This window comes from Pelodiscus sinensis, chromosome 1 (assembly GCF_049634645.1).
Source record: "Pelodiscus sinensis isolate JC-2024 chromosome 1, ASM4963464v1, whole genome shotgun sequence".
In the NCBI taxonomy this organism is placed as follows: Eukaryota; Metazoa; Chordata; order Testudines; family Trionychidae; genus Pelodiscus; species Pelodiscus sinensis.
The window spans coordinates 298,238,306-298,257,924 of NC_134711.1; the positions used below are offsets into that span (position 1 = coordinate 298,238,306).

At 43.9% G+C, this 19,619-nt stretch overlaps 1 protein-coding gene across 10 annotated transcripts in view; it reads left to right on the top strand.

The window, feature by feature from the left end:
• N4BP2L2 (NEDD4 binding protein 2 like 2) overlaps nt 1–19,619 on the top strand; it is a 93,667-nt gene that overhangs the window by 10,881 nt on the left and 63,167 nt on the right. For 5 of the 10 annotated variants that reach the window (XM_075919197.1, XM_006134208.4, XM_075919196.1 and 2 more), the window contains exons 3-5: nt 4,478–4,602; nt 18,701–18,789; nt 19,432–19,508. In XM_075919197.1, coding sequence (XP_075775312.1) covers nt 4,478–4,602; nt 18,701–18,789; nt 19,432–19,508 — 291 coding nt within the window. Of the gene's footprint in view, nt 1–4,477; nt 4,603–10,045; nt 16,396–18,700; nt 18,790–19,431; nt 19,509–19,619 lie in introns of those variants that run through there. The other 5 variants (XM_075919200.1, XM_075919199.1, XM_075919198.1 and 2 more) reach the window with 5 other exon arrangements.

A 19,619-nucleotide genomic window follows, 5' to 3' on the forward strand; every position in this document is an offset into this window, starting at 1 on the left:
AATAAGGACCAGATCCATTTGACAAATTTTAGAAGAAAACGTTTAAAGTGGAGAGAAAGATGAGGTGGTTTAGGAGGATGCGATTAGTAAGAGAACAGGTGAAGGAAAGAAGAGTAACACAAAGAGAGCAGAAATTCATATAAATCAGTCTCATGTTTTTTGTCTGTTTTTTAAAGCTTTTTAAACCATTGTAAACCAAGACTGTTTAATGTATAGAAGAATTAGCAAAGGTTTTATTTTTAATTTAAAAAATATCATGCCTCAAATAATTATGAAATATAAATTCTTCATTATTAAAATTAAGATATTTAATTTTTTACATTAGGGAGTGATAATGTGGTGATTACATTTAGTATTACATTGATGGAGGAATGACTGCTTTTTTCTGATTGGGGAGGTAAAATCCCATTTAATTGGTTAACTGGTTACGTGTGAGGTACTATAGGCTGGAACCACACAGGTACAAATGAGAGGAAGGATGGTCTAGTGCAGGGCTTCCCAACCTATAGGTCGCTACCCAAATATGGGTCACCATTGCATTTCAAAAGGGTGGCCAAGTGTCTCTCCAGGTGGTGCTCTTAAGGAGTCATTCACACATTTGAAAAGGTCCCCTGCTGGTCAGCTCCACTGCTGGCTTAGTTTTAAGGAGCCATTCACCTGAAGTGGTACTCAGCTTAATTGGTTTAATAACCTTCAGGCAGTTAAACCAATCAATTGAATTGAATACTATTTCAGTGACTCAGAGCAGAGTAAGGCACAGGTCTCTAACTTTTTTAAGCACAAGAACACTTTTTGAATTTAGGTGCAATCCAGGATCTACCTCAAACCCAAATATCCTTCCCCCGCCTCCTTTGTGCCCCTTCTCCAAGGCCCTACCCCTGCTCACTCCGTCCTTCCATTCTCCCTCCCTTTCACCAGGCAGGAGCAGAGAGTTGGGGCACAGGTTCTGGTCTTGGGCTAAGGGATTTGGAGTGTGAGGGGGTTCTGAGCTGAGCTTGGGGCAGGGAGTTGGGATGCAGGAGGGGGTTCAGAGTGCAGGCTCTGTAAGAGAGTTTGGGTCTGCAGGGGTTTGGGGTGTAGAGGTGGGTACATGACTGGGGCAGGGGTTGGGAGCTGGCTCCAGCTGGACACTGTTTACCACAGGTGGCTCCTGGGTGGTGGTACATTGGGGCTAAGGCAGGCTTACCCCTGCTCTGGCCCTGCACCACTCTCTAAAGCAGCCAGCAAAGTCTCATAGACTCATAGACTTTAAGGTCAGAAGGGACCATTATGATCATCTAGTCTGACCCCCTGCACAGTGCAGGCCACAGAATCTCACCCACCCCTCCCAGAATAATCCTCTCACCTATATCTCAGATATTGAAGCCTTCAAATACTTCGAAGACCCCAAGATGCAGAGAATCCTCTAGCTGTGATCTGTACCCCATGCTACAGAGGAAGGAGAAAAACCTCCAGGGCCTCTGCCAATCTACCCTGGAGGAAAATTCCTTCCCGACCCCAAATAGGGCGATCAGCTAAACCCTGAGCATGTGGGCAAGACTCATCAGCCAGACACCCAGAAAGTTCTCTAGTAATTCCTATCATCCCTCCATTGACCTATTTCCCACTGATAATGAATGGTCAATTCATTACCAAGATCATGTTATCGCATCAAACCATCCCCTTCATAAACCCATCTAGTTTAAGTTTGAAGCCAGATAGATCTTTTGCCCACTACTTCCCTTGGAAGGCCGTTCCAGAACCTCACTCCTCTAATGGTAAGAAACCTTCGTCTAATCTCAAGTCTAAACTTCCTACTAGCCATCTTATATCCATTTGTTCTTGTGTCCACATTGGTATTAAGCTTAAATAATTCCTCTCCCTCCCTGGTATTTATCCCTCTAATATATTTAAAAAGTGCAATCATGTCCCCCCTCAGCCTTCTTTTGGTTAAGGTAAACAAGCCAAGCTCCTTGAGTCTCCTTTCATAAGACAGGTTTTCCATTCCTCGGATCATCCTAGTGACCCTTCTTTGTACCTGTTCCAGTTTGAATTCATCCTTCTTAAACATGGGAGACCAGAACTGCACACAGTATTCCAAATGGGGTCTCATCAATGCCTTGTGTAATGGCTCTAACACCTCCTTATCCCTACTGGAAATACCTCGCCTACAGCATCCCAAGATCGTATTAGCCTTTTTCACGGCCATGTTACAATGGCAGCTCATAGTCATTCTATAATCAACCAGGACTCCGAGGTCTTTCTCCTCCTCCGTTACTTCCAACTGATGTGTCCCCAGCTTATAACTAAAATTCTTGTTATTAATCCCTAAATGCATAGCCTTACACTTCTCACTATTAAATTTCATCCTATTGCTATCACTCCAATTTACAAGATCATCCAGATCTTCCTGTATGATATCCCGATCCTTTTCTGAATTGGCAATAGCTCCCAACTTTGTGTCATCCGCAAATTTTATTAGGACACTTCCACTTTCGATGCCAAGATCAGCAATAAAAAGATTAAATAAAATTGGCCCCAAAACTGATCCCTGAGGAACTTCGCTAGTAACCTTCCTCCAACCTGACAGTTCACCTTTCAATATGACCCGCTGTAGTCTCCCCTTTAACCAGTTGCTTATCCACCTCTCAACTTTCATATTAATCCCTATCATTTCCAATTTAACCAATAATTCCCCATGTGGCACTGTATCAAATGCCTTACTAAAGTCGAGGTAGAATAGATCCACTGCATTTCCTTTATCTAAAAAATCTGTTACTTTCTCAAAAAAGATCAGGTTGGTTTGGCACGATCTACCTTTTGTAAAACCATGTTGTAATTTGTCCCAATTGCCATTAGCCTCAATGTCTCTAACTACTTTCTCCTTCAAAAAAAAAAAAAAGTCTTTCCATCTCAAGCCCTGTGCCCCCCTCTCCTCGTTCTGTGGAGATAGAATACAGGGTGGAAGAAAGGGCACCCTGACATCAGCAGCCCCCCTCTCCCTTCCCTGCTCTGTACCACAAGCAGGAGGCTCCTGGGTGGCGGGGGGTGGGGGGAAAGCTCCCAGGCAAAGGGCAGAAGGTGCGCAGCGGTGGGGGGAGGGGCAGCTGAAGTACCTGCACTTGATAGCCTCTTGGCCAAACCAGTCAGGATCACGTGTCAGAGGCTCCAAGATCTACCAGTGGATCCTGATCTACTGGTTGGTGACCACTGGAGTAAGGAAATATGCCTGGACATGGGGGGAAATAAGTTAGAATGCTAGGGAATGCAGAGAAGAAGCAGTGCCCAGCTCAGGTAGGTGGGGTGAGGGTGGGAGGTCCGGGCATCCGGTTGAGAGGTTTCCAGCCGCCCTGGCTGGGGTTCCTGTGGCTCGTGTTTGCCATCCAGGGCAAGTCCTGGCCGGCTTGCAGCCACGGGGGACTGGGGTAGGGGCTGGGACTGTATTTGGGAGCCTGTGGGGGAGAGGCTGGGACTGTGCTGCAGGGTGACACAACAATTCCAAAGATACAACAGGTAGCAAAGTAAATGCAAGCTCAACCATCCCATTAATTTAAGTACAGCTGAACTGGTAAAATACTAAATTTTACTTGTTTTTTTGAATAATATGTATTATGTTTCTAATATTTTTGTAACACCTGTGAGACTCCCAGGCCCAGAGTGTGTGACTCCCAGCCCCTGAATGTGACTCTCAGGCTCCTGAATGTGTCCCCTAGACCCCTGACTGTGAGACTCCCAGCCCCTCCAGCCCCTAAGTATGACTCTCAGGCCCTCCAACCCCGCCCCAGCCTTTGAGTGTGGGGTTTAAGCTGGGGGAGGGGAGCGGTTTGGGGATGAGTGTCTTTCCCCCACCACAACTCAAATAAATGTAGTGTTGTTATTTTATTATTGGTGTATTTTCAGTTTTCCTGTGAAATAACTATAAATAAATAAACAGGAGGGGGCAAAATTTTATATTCTTGCCTATGGTGCAAAATTAGCTAATTACTGCACTGCCTCTCTCTCCTTCCTCCCCTCCACCCCTTTTGAATTGCCTTGGGTCACCAAGCCTTCCTGAATTGTCAAAATGAGTCCCCATCTGGAAAAGGTTGGGAACCTCTGGTCTAGTGGTTAGGATGCTGGACTCTGATTCAGGAGACCCAATTCAGTTACTAACTCTGCCACAGATATTCTGTGAGACTGTCCTCCATAATACCCACCTGCAAGATGGGAGTAATCCTGCCAAGAAGTGTTGTGAGAATATATACATGAAAAGATTTGGAAGGTGCTCAGTTGCTATTGTAGGGAAGGGAGTAAAATCGGCAAATAAGTCAGCAATGGAGAGAAAAGAAAATATTTAATTTTGGGTTGGAAATTGAATTTCTTTTAGCTGCCAAACTGAAGGTATTGAAAATCAAAAATAGTACAGCCTTAAACTTTCCTATATTACTTCATTGTTTACAGTCTAAAGAATAAGATTTGGCTTATTTATAATGGTTTTGTGTTTTCCTTTGTTTGATAGTATTTTACTTGGTCAAAATCATGATGGCGTGGTGTTCAGCACTGATGATTATTTTCGACAGCAAGATGGATATACATACAATGTTGCTCAGCTTGGTGATGCTCATGACTGGAACCAGAAGAGAGGTAAGAACACAGTAGTGGAATTCTTTTAGATCTCATATGATTAGAAAATGCATATATAGCATAGATATGTATCTACAAGTGTCAGTGGTCATTTTACATGGAATTCACAAATACATAATCTCAGTACATTTCTTTAAAACTAAAGATTCAGATGTGAGAAAACAATTAACAAAAATACTACTACTTTGTGCAAAATCTATAGACCTATTTTAGTGGGTTCTTCAGCCTGCTTGCACATTCAGGCTGAACGAATCCTGTTAGTCATTGGCAGCAGGGGAATACTTTGTGTGTCCTGGTGTTCTCTTCAGGGATCAGCATCTTTGCCATCCCTCTGTCAGAGAGCTTTTCTATGGAAAATTCCTGACTCTTTCAAAATTGTGGACTAACACCTGGCCACAGGAATGTTTCTGTCTTATTCCCAATCATGTCCCAGGACTGCACTTGATTTTGGGGACAATTGTCTCCTCAGCTCTGCTTCCCTTTCTTAGGTGTTTGCTGTGGATGGTGCCTCTGAAAGTTTCAAGATGCAAACTAAGTTTGAAAAAAAACTAGAGGCAAAAAGAAGGCCCTTTGTAAGTGGGGAAGCAGGAAACATAATGCCTCACTAGTTATCGCAGCTGGCTGTGTGAAAAGGGCTTGGGTTGCCAACTTTCTACTTGCACAGAACCGAACACCATTGTCCTGCCCTTATTCCAAGCCCCACCTCTGCCCCACCCCTTCTCTGAGACCCTGCCCTCACTCGCTCCATCCTTCTATTTCTCACTCTCCGCGCCCTCAGTTGCTCATTTTTATCAGGGATTGGGTTGGTGATGCTCATGACTGGAACTGGAAGGCTCTAGATGAGGGTGTGGGCTCTGTGGTGGGTTCCAAAATGAGAAATGCGGGAGAGGAACTGCAGAGCAGGCACTTGGGATGGAGGCAGTGTGCAGAGTCTCCTGGCTGCATGTAATTACAGGGAGTTGTGCAGAGCTATGGCAAGTAGGGAACCTGCTGTAGCCTTGCTGCACCACTGACCAGACTTTTAACATCAGAGCATTGCTCCTTCCATGGATAACAGACCTGTTTGGGTCATGACAGTTAATGTCACTGATAGGTTTTCATAATCCACAGAAGAAAACAACCAGCTCTATCCTAGAGAGAATTGGGTGTAACAGATTTTCCTCTCTCTTTATACTGCCCATCAAGGAAGCAGTGGACATCAAGATTTACATACGGCAAAAGTCAGACTGGCAGAGTCAGAGTGGCTTCTAGACCTAAAAATAACTTCTGAAATTTAAGTCAGTTTGGTGGACAAATGATCAGCCTCTTTGTACCTGGAAATAGTAAATAAGTGCCCTGAGGCCTCTCTGGAAGTGAAGTGGTGCGTGACATCTTGCTAAGTTGGACAAAGTCCTTCCTGTATGCCTTCCCACCATTTCCACTGTTCCACAGGACAATACATAAGTTAAGAATGAGATAACAGCAATAATATTATTTGTGCCTTTCTGGATGAAAGTGCTGTTCTCAGGTCTAGTTATCATATCATTGGGTCTTTAGATGTTCCTATCTCACAAAAGAGATCTGCTTTTTGCAGAGCCAATCCTTCCTTTGGGACTAGTCAGGTTTAAAATGAATATTTGGATGGGGTGACTTATTGTTGTCGTGGACTCCCAAAGAGAAGGAAACAAATGCCACTTAAACTGAGGCCTGTATACCAGCCAGCAGAATAATTGCCACATTAAATCTGTGAAACATGTATTTTAGTCACTATGGCCTAGAACACTTTGTGAGAGCATGAGTGTCCTTGAAAAGGTCAAGGCTTTGTATTATGTTGCAGCATATTCAAGAAAAGGTGATTTTTTTTTTTACATATCTCAACATTAAATATCTTGAGGATCAATCTTATGCTAACTTCACATAGGCACAAAGTACAACTGCTAGAGGAGAACTCCAGATAGCTACTATCTTTAATCAGATTTTTTTTTTAATTGAGAGCTTTTTAACTGAGATTCAGTACTGTACTTTTAATTCAGACATCTGTTCCTTCACTTAAGCAGCAAAGTGTCAGTGCTCCTGAGGACTGAAATCTCAGAGCAGAATAGTTATGTCTCTGCTGTTGAGATTTGCTAGACTTTACTATATACTGAATATTTGGTCATCCAGTATTAGCCAATGCCTTTTCCTTTCTTTGTGCAGAAATTTTCTCCATACTTTAGTACCCAAGGAAAGATGGAAGCAATATTTATATAATTTACCTTGTTTTTATGTCACTTTTTAAAGCACATTCCTGGTACCCATTGTGATAGGACACTGTTATGAAAATCTCACTGTAATGGATCTGTCAATCTATGCACCAAGAATAGGAAATTTATCCATGCTTACTTGAAAATTTTCTTTCTTCAATAATAAAGTCCACAGATCTGAACCACTGTGGAGACAAATGGATCATGAAGAATAGAGATGGAATTGACTTTCAAGTATTTGTGTTTGTTGCTATTAATTACAATTTACCTTCTCCAATTCCTCCACATCTTTCTTTAAATGTGGTGCCCAGAACTGGACACAATTCTCCAATTGAGGCCAAAACAGCATAGAGTAGAGCAGAAGAATGACTTCTCTTGTCTTGCTCATAGCACTCCTGTTAATGCATCCCAGAATCATGTTTTCTTTTTTTGCAACAGCATCACACTGTTGGCTCATATTTAGCTTGTGCTCCACTGTGACCTCTAGATCCCTTTCTGCAGTATTCCTTCCTAGACAGCCACTTTCCATTCTTTATGTGTGAAAAACTAATCCTTTCTAAGTGGAGTACTTTGCATTTGTCCTTTTTAAACTTCATCCTATTGACCTCAGACCATGTCTCCAGTTTGTCCAGATCATTTTGAATTATGACCTTATCCTCCAAAACAGCTGCAACCCCTCCCAGCTTGGTATCATCTGCAAACTTAATAAGCGTACTCTCTATGCCAATCTCTAAACCGTTGATGAAAATATTGAACAGAACCGGTATGCTCTAACTCCGTGATCACCAACCGGTAGATCACAAGCTACCGGTAGATCTCAGGGGCTCTAAGAGTAGCTCTTGAGCCCTCTCTGAACTGCGCATCTGCGCAGTACGTTTACATTAGAATTCCTCATGTAATGTAGGCGGGGTTTCAAGGAAGGGGCGGGGCAGTAGATCTTCGCCTGTTCTGAGACTTAAAAAGTGATCTTGGGTGTAAAAAGGTTGGAGACCACTGCTCTAACTGGTTCAAAATATGATTTCCTGCACAATGGAAACGTATTACAGAAATCTTCAGTTTTTCAGTTCATTTCTTAGTACAGTCGCTCCCTGAGTTGCGAACGGTCGAGTTATGACCGTTCACACTTACGACCAAAGCTCCTATGGAGTGGTCATAAAGGCGGTCCCTAAGTTACAAACACGACCCGCGCTTACCAACAGCGTGGTCGCGTGTAACTCAATGGGGTCCGAGTTACGAACAGATTGAGTTACGGCCAAGTGTTTGGTCCACAACTCGTTCATTACTTGGAGAGAGGCTGTATAGAGAAAAGCTTGATAAGCATTACTTGAAAAGTGTTACTTGTCCTATATTTTAGCTATAGCAAAAACCACTGAGCCAACATGGTAAATTAGGTTATATGAAGTGCTTGAGCAAATAGATTCTATATTTAAATAAATATTCAGTGATAAAATATTCCCAGTTCCAAAAGTTTTCCCTGTATAGCTCAGTAATAATCCAGAAATGCTGATCTTATAGCACACACAAAAAATTACAGTTTCCCAAAACAAAATTTTGAATGGTTTTTCATTTTGGGGAACTGCAATTTTTTTTCGTCTTCTGTTAGAAGGCAAAAAAATGTACATTCTTAAGTGTTGTGTGGTGGTGGTGGTGGTGTTTTTTTGGCCCTGGGCCATTTAGAGCATTTTATAAATAAAAATGTAAATAAAGGTCCCTAACAGCTGTCATATGATAATGATTTTTAGTCATTTCTGACCTGAGATTAGCTCACACTAGTGACCTAGAGGTGAAAAGTTCTATATCTCCTTATCCATTTATCCATGTTACCCAATATTTCTGTATTTCAACACTTAATAGGAACACTATTCCTATTTTTTGATGCCCATGTGTATCTGTGCAGTATGAGAACAAGCTGATTAGCCTATGTTTTAGCTTGCAGTGAATGCCTTTATACAGCTTTGGGTGAAAGCAGCCATTAATTCAGAGATGAGTAATAATTGTTGATGGGGGGCCAATCAATATTTTGATAAGTGGTCAAGGGCTGCACTTTTCTATGGAGTGCGTGCGGGCTCCAGGACAGGTGTTGGGTGCAGCAGGGAGCTTGGGGTAGGAGACTGAGGTTCAGAGAAGGGTAGAAAAGGGTTCAGAGGGTTTGGGTGGTAACCTGGGGCAGGCGATTGGAGTGCAGGATCCAGGAGAGAGTATGGGTGCAGGAGAGGATTCTGGTCTAGGGGAGGGCCATAGAATGGGGTGCAGAAGGGGGTGGAGTGCCAGAGACAGGTTCTGGCTGCTAGGTGCTTATCTAAGCAGCTCCCGGCCTGCAGCACTCTGAAGCAGGCTTCCCTGCCTGCCAGCAGCTCTAGGTTGGCTGTTCCATGTTGTTCTCTGTGCTGGGAGAAGGTGGGGTGAGGCTTTGCATGCTGCTCCCACTCCCAGCAAAATCTCTGAGCTCCCATTGGCTGATTTCCATCCTGTCCCTGCAGTGCAGAGCGCCACAGGGAGCAGCTAGCCAATTTGAGCAGTGCTAATCCATGCTGCAGGGGTGGGCAGGCCGGATTACAAGGGTTGATGGGCAGGATCCAGCCCCCAGGATGTATCTTGCCTGTCCCTCTGTTAATTACATTATTATGTAAATGATGGCGAGCTGCAAAGTCAGATAGTCAAGCATTAGGAAATGCCAGAATTATGGTTGCTTGTGCAACTTTAATTGGATCTCCTTGTGCATATACATTATGCTACTGTCTTTAATTACATGATTACTGTCACAGTTACAGGGACTTGAGTTCCTATAGTGCACCATGTCAGTTACACATTAGGAATTAGGAAAAACTATTTCACTGGAAGGGTGGTGAAGCACTGGAATGGGTTACCTAGGGAGGTGGTGGAATCTCCATCCTTAGAGGTTTTTAAGTCTTGGCTTGATAAAGCCCTGGCTGGGTTCATTTAGTTGGAATTGGTTCTGCCTTGGGCAGGGGGCTGGACTTGATGACCTCCTGAGGTCTCTTCCAGATCTGCGATTCTATGATTCTATAACAGGCTTCACTACTACTATTTAAGTAGCAAGATGCCCTCTTATCTAATAAGGTACTGCTTACCCCAACTGCTTCTCACGGTGTTTTAATTCAGAATGACAGGGACCTTCCTTTCATGAGATCAAGCCAGCAGGCACCTTGTGATATATAGTGATAGTTTATACCAGACCTTTGTTCTTCACCTGTAAATAGGGTTCTTCTTCGAGTGGCCCCATTTGTGCTCCACTCTAGGTGTCGGGTCCCGTCCCGGTGCCGCAGCTTGGAGATTTCTCATAGCCGTGTTCTGCCGGCTCGCGCATGTGTACTTCCCCAGCGAGGTGTTCGCACCTTTAATCAGCCGCATGCAAGCTGGCAACCATCAGTTCCTCTCAACCGCCTCAGGTCACGGTCAGAGCTCCCTGAGTATTTCTCTTCAGAATGTTTTCAGTCAGTTTTTGCATCTGTAAATAGTTAAATTTGTTAGTGATAGAAATGTAGCCGTGTTAGTCTGGGGTAGTTGAAGCAAAATGCAGGACAATGTAGCACTTTAAAGACTAACAAGATGGTTTATTAGATGATGAGCTTTCGTGGGCCAGACCCACTTCCTCAGATCAAATAGTGGAAGAAAGTAGTCACAACCATATATACCAAAGGATACAATTAAAAAAATGAACAAATATGAAAATATTATTCAGTATTAGTTGTGTTCCTGTTAGCTTGTTCTCCTGTTCATAAGAAAGTTTAAAAAAAAAAAATTTTTTTCCTCAAGCCGCTTCTCTTAAAGCGCTGCACAAAGCGCTAAAAGTGAAATTGACAAGGCTTTACACGGGGCGTATACAGGCATTTATTCTGTACTCATTCTGAAAATGCCTGGATCGACTGGTTTTAAAAAGTGTTTGGCATGCCATGAGCCCATGCCAACGGCTGACAGCCATGACACACACCTGCATTAGGTGCCTGGGGGAAGCTCATGTCCCAGAGAAGTGCACCCATTGTAGAAAATTAACATCGAGAGCCCGGAGGGAGCAGGAGATGAAGATCCTCATGCTGATGTTTGGGAAGGCATTGCAGCCTGACCCAATCCCTCCCACAGCCACAAAAGCCCCCGAACAAAAACTCAGGGTGGCTTCCCCGGGACCAGCCGGCTCAAAGCGATCGAAGCCGTCCCCAGCGCGATCCCTCCCTTCAGCAGCTGCAACGGCTTCAGGGGTGTCCAAAATGACTCCCGGGGGGTCTGGACAGTCTGCTGGGGCGGCCATCAGAGAGCCCCAACCACCGAGAGCGGCTTCGGCGCCGGCACCAGGAGCGGTGCCGCAGCTAGCCGGCAAGTCTGCACCGACCTCAGTTGTGCACTCTTTGAAACTGACGCCGGTGCCGCAATTGACCAGCTGCTCTGCACCAGCTTCAGCGGCACTGGCTATAACAGCGCCTGCCTTACTGGCCCCATTTATGGCGGCACCGTCTCCTCTGGCACCGGGCTCCGAGACAGACGGTCTTGATGCCTCAGCCCCGGCACCGCTGCTGACTCCCGCACCGAGCATTCTACCAGTACCAGCATCAACGCAGCAACAGCTGCGTTCCCCAGCACCGCTCCACTGCAATTCGGTGCCTGGCTCTCCTGTGGCTGTTAGGACAGAAGTCACCTCCCTACATAGGAAGGCATTATCAAAGACTCATTATAGAGACAGATCCCTGTCTCCAGATTTTTCACCACGAAGGTACAGTCGCTATCGTGACTATAGTGTTTCTCCTACAAGGGTCACGTATGGACGGCGTAATTATAGGGATGCAGTGTATCTAGAAACACGTTGGTCCCGTTCATGGTCCCGCTCACCCGGTCGATCCTGAAGGTACGAGTCTGGTACACGCTCCCCATGCCGCGTCTATTATATCCAGCATGGTAGTGCATGCTCATCATGCCACTCCTCCCTGTTGCATTCTGAGCGCTATTATGACAGCTACCGTAGACCATATGATGATCGTCCCCGGTGTGATCGTACATTGTCCTCCCATAGGGGATCCTCCTGCATTTGTCAACCATCGAGTGCAAAATACTTACCTCATCAATCACAGCACCTAGATTCATCTTCTCCATCTAAGAGTCCAACGATCCAACTAGACCAGTCTGAGCCGGAAGAGGGGCAGTTGTCTGATGTTGAAGACCCCAAACCGGAAACTTCTCCAACAGACTGCTCCTCGTCATCTCCGGATGAGGCGATATTTCCAGCTGACGTCTCTCCACGGGATGATCTGAAACAATTTAAAGACCTGTTTAAACATGTGGCAGGCACACAGGAAATACAGCTAGCAGATGTTCCGGTTAAAAAGCATTGTCTCTTGAAAAACCTCCGACCACAACAACGTGCAAAGATCGCCTTAACTATTGATGATGTGATCATGGACATAGTGGATGAGTTATGGCAAACCCCAACATCGGTTACACCTACGAGTAAAAAGACCGACAAAGTATTTTGTACCTGCAAAAGAATTGGACTTCTTGTTCAATCATCCTCAGCCTAACTCGTTAGTAGTGGACGCGGTGCAACGTAGGGCTAAAGCGCCACAATACAAAAATACGCTTCCGGACAAGGACAATAAAAAATTGGACATTTTTGGTAGGAAGGTCTACTCCTCAGCTACACTTCTACTGCACATCGCAAATTATTCGGCCCATCTATCAAACCATAATTTTGATAATTATTCCAAATTAGTGGAGTTACTTCAGCATCTCCCAGACAACAAGAAGCCACTCTTGAAGGCAATAGTCCAAAAAGGGTACGCATCATGTAGTACAGCACTGCAGATAGCCATGGATGTGGCTGACACAGCGGCTAGAGCTACTGCCACACATATTGCCATGAGGAAATCATCATGGCTGTCATCTGCAGGAGCCCCAAAGGAGATGCAAAGCAAGGTTGAGGACCTACTGTTTGACAAACTTAAGCTTTTTGTGGCGAACACCGACGAATTCCTCCACTCAGGAAAAGATTCACGCACCACTCTACGTACACTTGAGATGTACACTCCCTCCTTAAAATGTAGACGTTATTTTCCTTATCAACGAAAATACGATTTTAATTTCTCCAGACACAATCACGTCCCTTCAACGATCAACACCCTAGACAACATCTTCAGCGCAAACGACCCCAACAGGGCCGTTCGACCAATCATTTGTCAACTAAGCAGCAAATTTGACTTGTTTGTCAAGAATGCAAGTCAGCTACCCGCAATCAACACGGAAGATGAGATTATCCAACTTTTTCATGATCACCTACGGTCATTTTACCATTGTTGGTCCGACATCACCACGGACAAATGGGTATTAGAAGTAGTGCAGTCCGGCCTATCCATTCCCTTTCTCTCTATTCCCCCTACCACTCCCCCTGCCTCATCCCTTTTCAGGGACCCCTCTCACGATCAACTGCTACAACAGGAAGTTTAACGTTTGCTCACCATTGGAGCAATAGAGAGAGTTCCCAAGTAGTTCTGGGGAAAAGGCTTTTATTCCCGATATTTTCTCACACCAAAAAAGTCGGGAGGCTGGAGACCCATTCTAGACCTTAGAAAGCTAAATCGGCACCTTCGGAAGTTTCGTTTCAAGATGGTAACCTTAACAGCTATCATTCCGTCATTGAACAAAGAGGATTGGCTTGCAGTCCTCGACTTACAAGACGCTTATTTCCACATAGCTATCCACGTGGCTCACAGACATTTCCTCCGTTTTCAGTTGGGGAACGAGCACTATCAAATACAAAGTCCTGCCCTTTGGTCTGGCATGTGCTCCCAGGGTTTTCACCAAAACGTTGGCAGTGGTTGCGGCCCATCTGCACAGATTGGGAGTGACAATCTTCCCCTATTTGGATGATTGCTTCATCAGAGGCACGACGTATTCGGTAACATGTCATATGGTTCGAACAGTGTCCAGCACATTTGCTGCTCTGGGCCTTCTCATAAACGTGAAGAAGTCATCACTAGTTCCATCCCAGAACCTCGTTTTCATAGGCGCACAACTCGATTCCACCATGGCACGAGCATACTTACCAATGGAACGTTTTACGGTGATCAAAGATTTGGTGCACACTGTAGTACACGCTCCAACAATTCCCATGTGCGTCTGTCTACAGTTGATGGGGCATATGGCTGCTGCCACCATCGTAGTACGCAACACAAGGTTACGTTTTTGTTGCCTTCAGCACTGGCTGGCCACTGTTTACGTTCCAGTGAAGCACAGTGTTCACAGGCCAGTAGTGGTGCCGCAGTATGTCCGGAAGTACCTACAGTGGGGGGTCAACCTGGCCAGTCTTCTTGCGGGCGTCCCGTTTCATCGCCCACAACCTACAAAACAGATAACAGATGCTTCCCTAACAGGTTGGGGAGCTCACATGGACAGTCGCACAGTCCAGAGACGATGGTCGACACAGAAAATGCTATTGCATATCAGTGTCCTCGAGTTGAGAGCGGTACGCCATGCTTGCAAGCATTTTCAGTTGCAGATTCGGTATACAACTACCAGGATTTTGACAGACAGTGTGGCGACCATGTTTTATATCAACAGACAAGGAGGTGCCCGGTTTCCTTCCCTTAGTGCGGAGAGCATTCACTTATGGAATTGGTGTATCAGCAACAACACCATTCTAACAGCTTTGTATATTCCAGGTGTCGATAATTTAATAGCGGACTCTCTCAGCAGGCATTTCCCTCACGACCACAAGTGGGAGGTTCGCACGGCCGTACTGACTCGTATTTTTGCCCGATGGGGGTTTCCGGCGATAGATTTATTCGCGATAGAATACAATACGAAATGCCCTGCCTATTGTTCAGGAGCCGGAATAGGACGTCACTCTCTGGGGGACGCCTTCCTTCTCCGCTGGGAAAGGTCATTACTATATGCCTTTCCCCCAGTAGTCTTGATTTCCAAGGTTCTCGAGAAGATCAACACAGACAGAGCCCGGGTAATCCTTCTAGCTCCGGCGTGGGCTCGTTAGCCTTGGTTTTCAGTGCTCCAGCTTATGTCAGTGAGAGCACCGTATCCTCTGCCTTCTCTTCCGACTGTGTTGACCCAAGACAACGGATTTCTGTCACCCAAGACCCGAAGTTTTGCACCTCACGGCGTGTATGCTTGTTGGTTTACCGACTCCTAGCAGTCCTGTTCTCAGCGAGTCAGGGAAGTCTTAATGCATAGTAGGAAACAATCTATCCAATCAGCTTATACAGCTAAGTGGTCCAGGTTCCAGGCATGGTGTGTGGATAATGATGTAGATCCTCGTTCCGCAACTCTACCCTGTATATTACAGTGCCTCTTGCAACTACGTGACAACGGCCTGGCAGTCGCATCTCTACAAGTACATTTGGCAGCAATTAATGCATTCCATCGTAGGGATGGGGATGTTTCCTTGTTTGCGCACCCCATTACAAAAAGATTTTTGAAGGGGCTCTCAAACCTTCATCCTTCACGGAGACCTCCTCCACCTCTATGGAACTTGGATCTGGTCCTACAAACTTTGACTCGTCCTCCCTTTGAGCTCTTGGCTACAGTACCATTGCACTTAATTACTGTCAAGCTTCTCTTCCTTCTAGCCCTCACATCTGCTCGCAGAGTGAGTGAGAGAGCAGCTTTTATGGCCTCACCTCCATATACAATTTTTTCCAAGGATTTGGTGACGTTGAGGACCCATTCGGCGTTTATTCCGAAGGTTTCTTCTGAATTCCATATAAATGAGCCGGTGGTTTTTCCATGTTTCTCCCCTAAACCCCATACCTCAACGCAAGCAGCGCTGCTACACACATTGGACGTAAGGAGATCCTTAGCGTTTTACATTGATAGAACGCGGGATTTTAGAAAGACAGACCGCTTAATAGTATCATTAGCACACCATTCAAAGGGACAACCTCTAACTTCTCAGCGCATCTCCAGGCTGGTAGTTTCATGTATATCCATGTGTCACTTGCTACGAGGGAAGCCTCTCCCTTCTCTTCCGAGGGCTCATTAGACTAGAGTAGTTGCTACAACCACAGCTTTTCTGAGCGGAGTGTCTTTTCGTGACATTTGCAGAGCAGCAACATGGTCTTCTAATGTGACTTTTATGAAGCATTATGCTATAATCAATCAGTTTGCTTCAGATTCTTCTGTGGCTACAGCAGTACTTAATCATGCTGGTAGTCTTGATTCCAGAGCGCTCTAACTCTGTCCTAGGTACTGCTCCGGAGTCACCTAGAGTGGAGCACCCACGGGGCCACTTGAAGAAGAAGAAGAAGTTACTCACCCTGTGAAGTAACAATTGTTCTTCAAGATGTGCCCCATGGGTACTCCACGACCCGCCCTTCCTCCTCACTCCGGACTTGTTTATTTGCTTCTTTCAGATGAGTGGGTGAGAGGAACTGATGGTTGCCGGCTCTCACGCGGCTGATCAAAGGCACGAACGCCTTGCTGGGGAAGCACGTATGCGCGAGCTGGTGGAGCACAGCTATGAGAAGTCTCCGAGCCACGGCACCAGCATGGGACCCAACATCTGGAGTGGAACAGCCACTGGGCACATCTCAAAGAACAATTGTTACTTCACAGGGTGAGTAACTTCTTCTCACTTCTTGCCCGTGTTCCTTCCAGCCATGCTGTTCATCTTTCTCTTGATTTCTTCTCCTGACTTCCTTGGAGTCTCGTCATGTATCCTTTCTTAAGATATATTACCTCCAAGTGATCTGTATTTAACTTCAAAGCATCATTCACATTTATATATACATACATAGCTCCTTACATATTCTTTATACATGTATTTCACTAAGATTATGATGATCAGTGTGACAGGCTTTCAGTTGAGACCTGGCATGATGGTTGTTATCAAGAGGTCCTAGGATGACACACAATTAGTGACAACCTCTGAAAAGTTTAATTTAAGTGTTTTGTGTAGTATCACAGGAACTTTGGGGAGAAGCAGTAATAGAATCCAGTTCTCCAAGATGACATTCAAATGCTTTAAGCATGAGACTATCCTCTCTCTCTGCAATCTCCTGCTTTATATATACCTTCCAACTTCTGAAACAAGTTAGGGGTGCATAGTTCCTGTGGACAGTAATCCCATTCACTACACAACTGTGATCCATTCCCAAAGCAGGTCCAGCCTGCTCACTGACTGAGATTTAGAAGTTATATGGAAAAATGAGTATATGATCATATAATTAAAGACTTAATATATATGAACAAGGGGAATTGAATTGAGGTTGCACAGGCAATCATTAGTTCTGTCATTACCTAATTTTGTTCACTTTTGCAGATTTAACTCACTTTTAACATGAATTGTTTGGGCTTTTTGCTTTAACTTCTTAGGGTTTTAAAACAGTTAATTAAAACCCACCCACATTCCATCACATTGAACCCTGCTTACTCTTGCATGGGTCATCAGCCAGACTTGGACCGTAAATCTGTCGAGCTTCTACCGCTTGACCTAACCTGATAAGTGATATCTTTCTGTCACGGATACTTATATAGCCCTCCATTACGCTAATATCTGAGTGCTTCACAATCTTTTTAATATACTTATCATCACCGTACCCTTATGAGACAAGGGACTATGGTCATCTCTATTTATGAAAGTAGACCTGGCCCCGGTCTTTTTCTTTTTTTACATTTGAATCAGTCTTCTCTCCTACTAGTTCACCTCCACGTTGCCTAGTGACTAGTCTTTATTGGAATATTGCATTCTGTTTTGGTTTCCATACTTTAAAACAGATTTTGACAAATTGGAAAGGAACTGTCAGAATTATTTGAGTTCTTATAGTGAGATTAAAACTCCATTCAACAAAGTAAATTGAATGGTGATACTTGATCTGTCTATAAGTACCTACTTAGAGAAAAGATTTCTGATAGTAGAGGCCTTTTCACTGAAACAGATGAAGCCATAACAAGTTGGAGTAACTAGAAGGTAAAACTAGAATGAATTCAAATTAGAAACTGGATGCAGGGGTTTTTTTGTTTTGTTTTTTTTTACAGAAAGGTTAATTAGCTAGTAGAATAATTTATCGAAATTGTGGTGGATTTAAATGAAGATTGAAGGTCTTTTTAAAAGATATGCTGAAGTACAGCTAAAGTTCTGGGCTTGATAGTTGGTAGTTATTCACAGGCCTGACGACAAGGGGTGGAGGGGGAAGAGGAAGCAATTGCCCCGGGGCCCGGAGCAGTAGCTCCTGGAGCCTTGGGCCCCTTTGAATTGCCACCAGAACATTTCTCCGCGTGGCTGTGAGGTCTGCGGGGGCGAACTGCGGTCTGGGTGGCACTAAAGGCTTACTGCCTTAGGCCCCGCCCCTTCTACTCTCAGCTTCACCCCTTTTGGTTAATCATGTGGGATTTTATTAATGGAAATATTATCTGCTTAAACCAGTAAAGTAACTTAAGCATAAGATTTTCTGGAAGCATATTCATGCCATCTCTCTTACAATAAATGTGTATTCTATGTAATATGGCTCTTGTAATTATTATTCTTGGAATTAACTGTAAAAGTAATTATAAAAGTTATGTAGCTAATACTCTCCTTATGGATTCCCACTACAAATGTCTGCCTGATGCATTGCTTCTTACTAGGAATCAAGAAGGCAATAGGCAGTTTTCCCTGTTAATTATAAAGCTCTTTTAGCACTTGTCTCTGTTAAATTATTGTTTATTGGTTTACCCTTAAGCTGTAAACTTCTTGTTTAAGTGGAATCTAATGAAATAGAAATCCAGTTTAGATAGCTTAATAAATCACATGGTATACTAATTCATGTAAACCTCTTGTAGAACAAAAATGCGTGTCATCATTTTACTTGAAATAGACAAAATATTCTTTCTAATTTTCACCCATATATTGAGGGTTGTATTGTAATCTTTATTTACTGCAGCAAAGCAAGCAATGGACCAGGGAAGAACTCCAGTTATAATAGACAACACTAATACTCAAGCCTGGGAAATGAAGCCATATGTGGAAATGGTAAATATAACTACTGTGTCATTAAATCTGTTGTTGTTCTGGTGTTTCTTTTGCAGACCTACTTTCACAAAACACATATGCAACTACTTTGTCTAGTAATGGTCTTTCTTTTTGACATTCCTTCTTTTCCTCAGACAGGCTATTTCTTTGACATAGCCACTAACAGGAGTGCATTAGTCTAATTTGGATTAACTTTACCTAAATCTTTTTAGCCTTAGTTGAAACCTAGAATTTGTGGGGTAAAGTGATTTAAAGTTCAGTGGGCTTTAGGACTGCTTAGTACATTGGTTCTCAAACTTTTGTTTTGGTCACTCTTTTCACACAGCAGGCCTCTGAATGCCAATCCCCTCTTATAAATTAAAAATACTATTTAAATATTTAACACTATTATAAATGCCGGAGGCAAAGCAGATTTTGGGGGTAGAGGCTGACAACTTTCATCCCCTTATATAATAACATTATGATTCCCTGAAGGATCATAACCCCCCGAGTTTGAGAACTCCTGGTTTAGTATTTAGTTTTAATAACAGTCTAGTTTTTATTAATAGTTTTTCTATTTAATGATGTTGCATTTGTTGCAGTGGGAACTAGTATAATAATGTTACATCTGTCATGCATTTTATGTTTCCTTATTTGCTGTAGGCACTAGGGAAAGGCTACAGAGTGGAATTTCATGAGCCAGACACATGGTGGAAGTTTGATCCTGCGGAGTTAGAAAAGTAAGATTTGTGTTATAGTAACCATTGTAGTTTTTTTCTTTTGGATTGTGGTTTAATTTACATTTTCTCAGTATTTCATCAGTTCTGTAAGTGCTTTATTGCTAATGTGTG